Raw genomic sequence first — 9,960 nt, 5'->3', positions numbered from 1 at the left:
GCTTAACAATTCAGCGCAATCTGCCCCGGTGAAGAGCACATGGGGCTGACTCGGGCTGTCAGAATATAGAACGGATTTCAGTTCAGGGGGCCCAGTACCATTTTAGTCGACTTCAATTACGGCGCAATGTGCCCTGCAGCCCAACTCGCACGTCATCCCCGCTAGCTCGGCTCTGGGAATATTGCTGACGGATACATAAGTGCCATGGACTAGATTTGAGCCAGCGCATGATGTTCTGTCCCCGCTCAGATCGATGTGAGACATGCGATAGTTCCTTTCACGAACCGAAAAGACCCTCAGCGGTACGCTTAACAATATATATCATTCTTCATGACTTCACGGATATTACGACAGATCTCACCTTGTACGTATGATAACTATTCCTCTGAAACCAGCAACCGCCAGACAACAACATTTCTGGCGGCGGATCACAGCAACTCTCATCAAGCTCACCTCGCCTATATCGACTACCAGCGGAAAGATCGCATCCCTCCCTTTCTGCGGTGCGCGACGCTACGCCAGACTCCAAGTTTGGCGGAGCGCGGAAATGAAGTGCAGTCCTCGTCGCAACCATCCCAAACTACAGCCATGCCCCTCCCCACTGGCTCCACGTCCCTCGACGCCGCGTCACCATCGGGTTGCGCTTGGGACACACGAGGCAGCGACGCTCGAGATACAGCAGCACACACAGGTTCAGCGTCGCGTGACTCCCAGGCAGGCGCCGAACCTTGTCCCAAACCAGTCCGGCCGGCGGCAACGCAAGTCTGCCACATCGCAGCCAGTGTCTTCAGGTGTCCGCACCGCAGCGGAGGCGTCAGCCATGTCGCCCTGGCCGAAGAAATCGTTGATCGGTGCGAACCAGTGAACTCATCTGATTCGGCGGCGGACGAGTGACGAGCTCGCTCAATGAGCGAATCCCCGGTGCGGCGCTGAACGACTGAAGACAGGACTGACGTCAGCGGAACCTCGAGACATCTGCCGCCGCTCGCTACGCTGTTGACAGAACGGCGTGACCGACGGCCCGTTTCTCAGGTGCTTTCGTCCGCGCCGACCGCGGACAAGCTTCCATAGCATCAGCCCAACGACTTCAACGGCCATGGCACCCCTAGCAGCTCCCACGAGCTGCGTCAAGACCCTGACCACCGCTCGTGCGCCGCCTCAGCCCACCTGCCTCTGCAGAGCGGGTCTTGCGGCCCGCGCCCACCGGTTGCCGCGTCTCGGCGCTCCTCCGAGTCTTGCCCCGCCTGTGGCTCCCCTGCGACGCCGGTCGCGGCTAGAAGAGCGCGCAGACCGAGCTGCGCGCCCGGGCGGCCTGTGGCCGACAGCAGCCGCTCGAAGCGACCGCGCCCGTCTCCACCTTTTTGATGTACTGACAGCCGGGCTTGGCCAGCGCTAGGTCGAAGTTGGCGGCACCGGTGCGGACCGACGCAACTCGGACCGGCAGGTTAATGGCGTCGCCGGCGGTGGCGGCGGCGGGCGAGCTGCTGCGGCTCAGCTCGTTCATCGAGTGAGTGCAGGTGGGCGGCGGCGAGCGCGTCTCCAGCTGGCTGGTAGAGGAGATGGAGTGCGCGCGAGAGGTGCGGCCGTAGTACTCGCTCAGCGGCGTGCGGCTCCGCTGCCGCTTGATGTCGCTCACGCGGGACTCGTCGAACGTCACCAGGTCGGCCACTGCAACACCGGACGCGATGTCAGGTCAGCGACGCTGGCCACTTCGCCAACCCCAGCAACGGGCTGCGGTGTCTGGAGGTCAGCCGCTAGAACACCAGGCAATGTCAGACTAGCCAGATCAGCCACAGCCACAGGCAGACTAGCCACGGCCACAGCCCGATCAGCCACAGCCCGACCAGCCATAGCCAATCCAGGCCAGATCCGCCACAGCCAGCCCAGCCACAGTCATAGTCCGACCAGCAACAGCCAGCCACGACCAGAGCAGCCACGGCCTGACTAGCCACATCCAGGCCAGCCACAGCCACATCAAGAACAGTCACAGCCACAGCTAGACCAGCCACAGGCACAGCCAGATCAGCCATTGCGGCACGCGGCAATGGCAGGCCAGCCACTGAAAGACTAAGAGACAATAGGTCAGCCAGCTCAACACCAGGCGATGGCAGGTCTAAGTCAGTGAATGGGAGACAGGGAGCGCGCCGGAGGTTTGCCAATGGACACCGGTGGTGGTCGTGCCAATATGTCAACCACGGGAGGACCAGGCTAAGCGTCCATAATTCTGCAGTTCCTAGAGGTGATAAGCAAACTTCAGATTTACAACGTTTCCAATGTCAGTGAGAAGTCGGTCTGGGCTTTACGTGGCACGCACACTGATCATGACAGGTGTCCCATGACAGGAGATCTGAAGCTGGTGCCGGGGTTTTCCGGTGTGTCAGCGCTCTGCGGTTGCAACACGCGCCATTGAGACCCATCTGCCGCTCGCGTTTAACCCAGGAAACGCCGCCGCATGGCCGCGCGTCAATGAATAGGCTGTGACCTGCCTGGGAGCGATGCCACGCACTTCGGCACGCGCTCTCGATATTAGATTCGACCCAAGTCGGTGAACGTTACAGGACAGCAGGTGATAACCTACGCCTACATTGCCGCCATAGACCGCATACACGCAGCGCCCAGGTCTCGTGCTTCTCCCTGCGTGAAGCCGTCGCCACGCCATGATAAGCCCCCCCCCCTCCTCTCCCTCTATTGTTCAAGTGGGAGCATCCCGCAACGTCGGAAATATTCCCAGTTTTTTTTCCGAAATAGTTTGTAGCGTATCTTTTAAATGCCACGTTTTTTCCCCAGCATCTCTAACTTTGCACGTGCTGTGTCCAAATCTTGGGTGCGTGGCATGGCGATGACGGCTCCAGAATCCGGTCTTAGATGGACCCCCAGTGAAATTTAGCGACAACGATGAAACGATGCTCCCCAGGAGGACGAGCTTATGTGCGTCGTCTTGCTTTTACAGAAGTTACCGCCGTTTACAGGAGTTACTGCCGCTTCCAGCAAACAAAACAGTTGCATCACGAGTACCGTTATTGCAACGTAGCAAAAGTAACATGGCAAAAGCGGTTGCAGAGTTCGAAAAACGGTTTCCCGAGCATCGTGAAGAGCATAACGGTTCACCATTGCTGGTCGTAGAGAGGGTTCCCTCGATATCTAAATGCAAAGCTACGTGTCTTCTGTCCATAGTTACATGACCTATGAAAGTGTGTATCTTAAGCGAGTAGTGACACGAGCTATGTCAGCACTATCATGTCAGCTCTACAATGAAAATTAAGTTTCAAAAATGCATGCACATGCTAAACATTGGACATAAACGTTCGGACACAGGCGTCTCCAGGAATGACAGCACGGTGGGTCGTCATATGGGGCATGAAGAAGAAACACGCTTTGTTGCATTTTGTGTTGTGCTTCTGCTTCGTAATCATTATCTAAAAAGGCTACTTGTCACCTGCCACGGCCCAGTCCATAAATGGCAAAAGTGGAGGGAGAGGGCATTGCAGTACACGGCGGCCATGATCGCCAGCAGCGGGGTAGGAGACCCTTTGGAGACTAACAGACATGTACACATCTGGAGTGACACGCCCCTCACCAGATCACGCTCTCGCCCTCCGTTTCTTTCCGTTCCTGCTAATTAACCTCAGAATGTGCGTTTCCGCTGTGCGTGTTAACCTGTATACATATGTATATATATATATATATATATATATATATATATATATATATATATATATATATATATATATGCATATAAATAAGCACCTATGCCCCACTCTCCGTTTCTATTATCGCTACTCTGTCTGCTCCTCTTTTCGTTCTTGCTTATACGTCCCTGTCTGTCTACTCTCATCCCTTCGTGACTCTTAATGAATTCCTGTATGTCTGCTCCTCTTCCGTATTCTTTCCGCTCCTTGAAGTGAGCCCCTATCTGTGTTACCTATTTTCCACTGCCGCCTTTACTGCCAAAAGCCTCCATCCGTCCCCTGCGCCCCTGACAACCCACTGTCATCTGCCTGCTCCACTGACCACCGACCCGGCCATCGACCTACCTCGGATGCTGGTCTGCCTGCTCCCCTGACCCCCATCCCAGCCGCCGGCTTACCTCGGATGTTGGTCTCCCTGCTCCCCTGACCCCCAGCCCAGCTGCCGGCCTACCTCGGATGTTGGTCTCCCTGCTCCTCTGACCCCCACCCCAGCTGCCGGCTTACGTCAGATGCTGGTCTCCCTGCTCCCCTGAACACCACCCCAGCCGCCGGCCTACCTCGGATGCTGGTCTGCCTGCTCCTCTGACCGCCACCCCAGCCGTCGGCTTACGTCGGATGTTGGTTTGACTGCTCCCCCGACCCCACCCAAGCTGTCGCCCCCCCCCCTCGGATGTAGGTTTGACTGCTCCCCTGACCCCCACCCCAGCCACCGGCCTACCTCGGATGCTGGTCTGCCTGCTCCCCTGACCGCCACCCCAGCCGCCGGCCTACCTCGGATGCTGGTTTGACTGCTCCCCCGACCCCACCCGAGCTGTCGCCCCCCCCCCCCTCGGATGTTGGTTTGACTGCTCCCCTGACCCCCACCCCAGCCACCGGCCCACCTCAGATGCTGTTCTGCCTGCCCCCCTGACCCCCCACCCCGGCTGCCGGCCTACCTCGGATGCTGGTGGCGCTACTGACGGTAGAGCTTGGCCGTCCCTGGCGCAACACCTGGCTGACGGGCGTGTAGCTGCCCCGGCCCGAGGAGGACCGCGAGCTGGCGTTGTCCGTCTGCAGCGCCCCCTCCATCTGGATCTTATCCCCGACCGGCCGTCGGCCCGACTTGGACTCAAGCCAGTAGGTCTTCATGGTGCCTGTCGGCAGGAAGGACGATGAGTTCTTGTAAACGGGGAGGACAATCTCTCTCTCTTTAAAAGTATCGCTCGCAGCAAAGGCAAGGGCATTAGTGTCGCGAACTTTTGGGTGTTATTGCTCCTCTCGAGACCTGCTTGACAGGCGTTTGTGGAGGCGCTTTTGGGTGCTGCTGCTCCTCTAGAGGCACACCTAACAGGTGTTGTGGACGACGCGGTACGCTGTTAAGGCTGAGTGCCGTATTCACATATGCTTCTGAAAAAGCTTCGCATTGTTAGCCTTTGTCGAATGTGTCCAGTATTTTCGGCGTAGTTCTCTTGATCATGCGCATCACAAACTTACCGCCCTCCGCCTTTCCCTCGAGGCCAAACACTGGCTCCACAGTTAGACGAACAAAACATGCTCCTCTATCTCCGCCCTGCTTCGATCTCGTTCTTGCCTCGCGTGCCGGTCTTCCGAGCCGTGACGCGTCTGCCCAGCCCCCCCCCCCCCCTCTCCCCCGCTGACCTTTGCCCTTCACGTGTATGCCGCCACGCTCGACGGTGCGGTACGCGGAGCCGAGCCGCTGCATGGTCGGCTCCGAGACATGGATGTGCATCGCCTGACTGTTGGACTCCATTCGAGACGCTGAAACACACGTATGCACGCTGAGGAGAAGTGATCACGGTCGAGGCGAACTTAATACAGTGAGCGAACAGCCTGCCAGATGGCGTAAGCTCGGTGGGCCGCTACAAGATAACAGGACAGGCAGAGGCTGTGAACATCAAAGTCGTAATCAGCGAGCTTACAATGCGAAGTGGTGTCATGACGCTCAAACTCATTAACTTCTTCAACTCTTCAACTCATCAGCGCTTCCCCTTTATCCATCTTCCCGCATCCTGTGGTCAAGTATAGCGGCCCATATGTGCCAAGACACAGAGGTTGAACAAAGTTGATTTCGCTGCCCCGCGCCGGGTGTTGACCTGACGTGTATCCTTCGTGCCACCCTCACCTGTGTTGACGGTGTCGCCGAAGAGGCAGTAGCGGGGCATCTTCAGCCCTACCACGCCGGCCACCACCGTTCCGGAGTGCACGCCCGCCCGGATCTGGATATGGTCGCCTGCAGGCATTCCACGCACGCCACAAGACGTCAGAGTCGTCTCGACGTTGTCTGGCTGGCGTCGGAGCCAGTCCTTCCTTTCATGCTCGCGGCGCCGTGAGCGCCGGCACCAAAGCGGCACGCTCCGGTCAACATTACGGGAGTTGATCGCATCACACCCGGATCACAAGGAGGCATACACGGACGGATCGAAAGTGGATGCCGGTGTTGGATGCGCTCTTGTGCACGGTCCTGTCTACGGTCTGATGCTGCGCCTAGTCACGCATCGGTCCGCACATCCAAGCTAGCAGCCATTTTTAGAGCACTTCACTTCATAGAAGTTGACAGTGACGATCAACACTTAATTTTATTGGACTCTCTTAGTCCAATAGGGCTCCTAGTCCAATAGTGTCATAAAGCTATTAGTAGCCCTATGACAGTGCAGGATTTTGATTTATGCCATCCCATCGTTAAGAACATGTTAACTCTTCTTACTACACTGTCCTGATCCTGGAAGCAGGTAGTATTCTGCTGGATGCCGAGCCACGTTGGCATATCAGGTGATGAAGTAGCTGATGCCGCAGCAAGGCGTGCCACACACGCAGCTCGCATCACCACTATGACAGCCCTTGCCAAAGACCCACATGTGGTAGTATCTGCATTCATGTACAAGCAGTGGCAAGCGCATTGAGATGCGCATACTGCCAACAAACAGAGGGATAAAGCCCTTGTTGAGACCACGGACGTCCAGCTGTCGTGAGGTGAGGCGGGATGAAGTGACACTGCCTCTTGAGAATAGGGCATGCATGCGCAACTCGCCAAAATTTGTAAGGGAGGACCAAACGCGATGTCCTCGCTGTGGGGATCGTTACACCGTACGGCATGTCTTGATAGATTGTGCCCACCTCGCTTCGGGACGCATGCGCCATTTTGGATCTGCGTCCATGCGCCAAACGCTCTATGGTATCTTGGGAGACGACTCGAGTTAAGTAGATGGTGGTCATATGTTAAACTTTCTTGAAAACACGAAACTTCATGCCATATTTCAGACATGGCCCCGTCTCCTTGCTTTTTCACACATTTGTTAATTCAAAAACAAACTATCGGCGTCATATGACCATTGTAGTCGGTGCTCCTCAAAGCCCAAATCAGCATCATCATCGGCAGAAAGCAGCCGACTGCATAACGAAAGAATGCGCGTTGTGTCTAGTCAGTTGGGCAGTTGCCAGCACGTGGTGATTGCCTTTCCTCCTGGGAGTGGCTTGTCCCAGCTCCCCATACGCCCGCTTCTGAGGTAGTTGCTACGATTTGGTTCAAGGACAGCTGATAGATACGCAGCTGCATCACCGACATCACGCTACGGTCCCGTCACAGTGAACACAAGAGAGTTTAATACAAACAGACCCCTCTACTTCCTTTTTACCACGTTTTTCGGAGCCGGTCTTAATTCAGCAGGCACCAGTCTAGGGTCGCAGTGCGAGAGAGCCGCACGACAAATATGCAGTCTATTCTCACGTCTCTTCCTTATGAGTAATGGTCGTCAACTGCTTATGTTGGCAGACTTAAGCACCGTCTTCTTGAAGTTAGCTATACAAGGCAGCCAGCCACACATATGCTACGTGGTTGGGACAGGTCGTTACTCTTAAAAAGTGATGACCAATTTGAAGCAAATGGTACCAGCAGTTGCGCATTGCGACCGGCAAATTATTGCAGCGAACAATTATTGGTGTGCGCTGCAGCTGCGTTGATCCCCATTGGGTAGAACTCGTTAGTTGCAAACGAAATGCCCCAACTTTATTTAGAGTCCAGATGGTCATGATCATTTACCAGATGGTCATGTCGAGCAAAATTATGTGATATGTTAGGAGTTTGAATTGTAACAGCAATTGGCTTTCAACATGCCAAGAGGTGCTGGTTAAATAGCATTCACAAGAGAGCATTAGCTCTATATCGACGCATATCGACGCTTCAAGCTCTGCTCAATGCGCGTCCTCACGAATAAACAGGTGTGAACACGAATGAACAAAACAATTGGATTAATAGACTAGGACACATGGCTGCAGAAAGTGTTGTGAATAGACATTGTGTAGTCACTCCTACTAAAACCGCGTCAAAATAATAAATCAAGATCCCAGCCCAGCTTCCGACACACAGTGCTATGCCACGAGCTGCACGAAACATAGGTGCTGAGCGGGAAGCTTACGATGATCCATGCCGAGGTTAGGATGAGAAAATGATTTATTCATGATGGAATGGGCGTCAACTGGTGACAAGCCTGCTAGCAGACGCCCTGGACCTGAGGCACCGCATTTACCGTCAACTGGTGACAAGCCTGCTAGCAGACGCCCTGGACCTGAGGCACCGCATTTACCGTCAACTGGTGACAAGCCTGCTAGCAGACGCCCTGGACCTGAGGCACCGCATTTACCGTCAACTGGTGACAAGCCTGCTAGCAGACGCCCTGGACCTGAGGCACCGCATTTAGCTTTTGCGGTACGCGGTCAGAATATATCAGTTTCACACGCACCTAGCGCACGACACGATCTTCTTCGCAGATCTGGTGAATTTCTTTTCTCAGGGAAGGTTGGGAAAAACGGGACCATTCTGTGTACGTGTAAATTATTTTGTTTCGCTCCGCTGGACCAGATATGCACCAAATACAGCCTGGCATTCTTTCATTCGCAGGACCATGGCTAGCCTCACCCCCACGTGTGACACACCACTCACCAGGTTCTTCAAGGAACTGATGCACGCTGCTAGGCTGAGAGATGAATCTCGCAATCTCATGCGCACAACGCATAGACGGTCAACGCACTTCTAAAAGGATGGATCAAAGGAGGACCCGGGTACCAGACGAGCATTCGTGTCGCCACGAGGCTCTGAACGAATTGGGATATCGTCATCGGCGTCCGTTTTTACTGCGGAACTTTTCGCCATTCTGAACTGCTTAAACCGCATTTTACGACTTAACCTACCGTCGTGCGCAGTGTTTACTGACTCGCCAGCTCAGTCTCGAGCATCCGAAACATATAGATGGCAGACACATATCTAGCGCCAGTGATCGTAAGTAAACGTTCCAGCCTGCGGCAGAGGGGGCCAGCAGGCAGCGCTGGTTTGGATCTGCAGTCGCGTTGGCCTGGCCGGAAGTGAGTCGGCTGACCAGGCTGCGAATGCAGGCACCCTGCTGACGCCCAGCGGCGCTGTATGAGTTCCTGCGAGCGACCTGTGCGCGTCAATGAAACTCTCCGTTACAACGGAGTGGCGGGCAAGGTACGGCCAGGAGAGCAGTCAGAACACGCTCAAATTAATTAAATCTGGGATAGGGCACTGGTCATCCTCACTTCGTAAGTCGAGAAAAGAAGAAGTCATATTGACTCGCTTACGTATTGACCACAGCTATGGCACGCACTCATTCCGACTGAACAACGCAGCAGACGCCTCTACATGCAATAGGTGCGGCGAGATCCTCGCTGTCAGACATGCACTGGTAGACTGTGCACCTCTAGTTGCTGAGAGACAGCATTTCTTTGGACGTAAAGTTACCCTAACTTCACTCATTGGTGAGTATCCGGATATCGACATACGTGATATGGCGCTATTCTTGACCGCTGTCGGAGTCTACGTCATACGCTCGTCTTAGTAGTAGTCTGAAGTCGCCGTGCATTTAAAATGTGAGGAGAGCGCAGAATAGACTCAGTAGCTGACGCTCTTTTTAATACCAATCATCTTCAAGTTGGGGGGGGGGGGGGGGGGGGGGGAGGCGGGAGGAGGGAGCGCCTTATGCCGCAAGTACCGTGTGCGAGTGCGACACGGGCGCTACGTCCCCAATATAGAGGGCGCCGGTGGGCTAGTGCTACCAGCAAAATATTTATAACAAATTTGTCCCATTTGATAAGCGGATGTTGTAACCCAACGAAGAACATATTCTGTTGTGGAAGCTATCTGGCGACACTTCTTTACGGAAATCGTTATCACTAACGCCAGAAATGAAACTGTTTCGGTAGCAACAGCGCCATAGGCGCCATCTTTGCGGTGAACACCAGCCTTGCGGGCGCTGACTGC

At 54.9% G+C, this 9,960-nt stretch overlaps 1 protein-coding gene across 1 annotated transcript in view; it reads right to left on the bottom strand.

Moving 5' to 3' along the window:
- Positions 1 to 1,273: 1,273 nt before the first annotated feature.
- The window catches only part of LOC119092467 (soluble guanylate cyclase 88E), a 61,090-nt gene continuing 52,403 nt past the window's right edge, over positions 1,274 to 9,960 (bottom strand). The window contains exons 11-14 of the mRNA XM_037215430.1: positions 5,812 to 5,919; positions 5,328 to 5,447; positions 4,625 to 4,822; positions 1,274 to 1,668 (exon numbers count right to left, since the gene is read on the bottom strand). Of these exons, the coding sequence (XP_037071325.1) occupies positions 1,274 to 1,668; positions 4,625 to 4,822; positions 5,328 to 5,447; positions 5,812 to 5,919 (821 nt within the window). The remainder of the gene's footprint in view (positions 1,669 to 4,624; positions 4,823 to 5,327; positions 5,448 to 5,811; positions 5,920 to 9,960) is intronic.

Source organism: Pollicipes pollicipes, unplaced genomic scaffold, assembly GCF_011947565.3.
Source record: "Pollicipes pollicipes isolate AB1234 unplaced genomic scaffold, Ppol_2.1 Scaffold_3447;HRSCAF=4054_pilon_pilon_pilon, whole genome shotgun sequence".
In the NCBI taxonomy this organism is placed as follows: Eukaryota; Metazoa; Arthropoda; class Thecostraca; order Pollicipedomorpha; family Pollicipedidae; genus Pollicipes; species Pollicipes pollicipes.
This window is presented reverse-complemented; position numbering and strand designations above follow the sequence as displayed.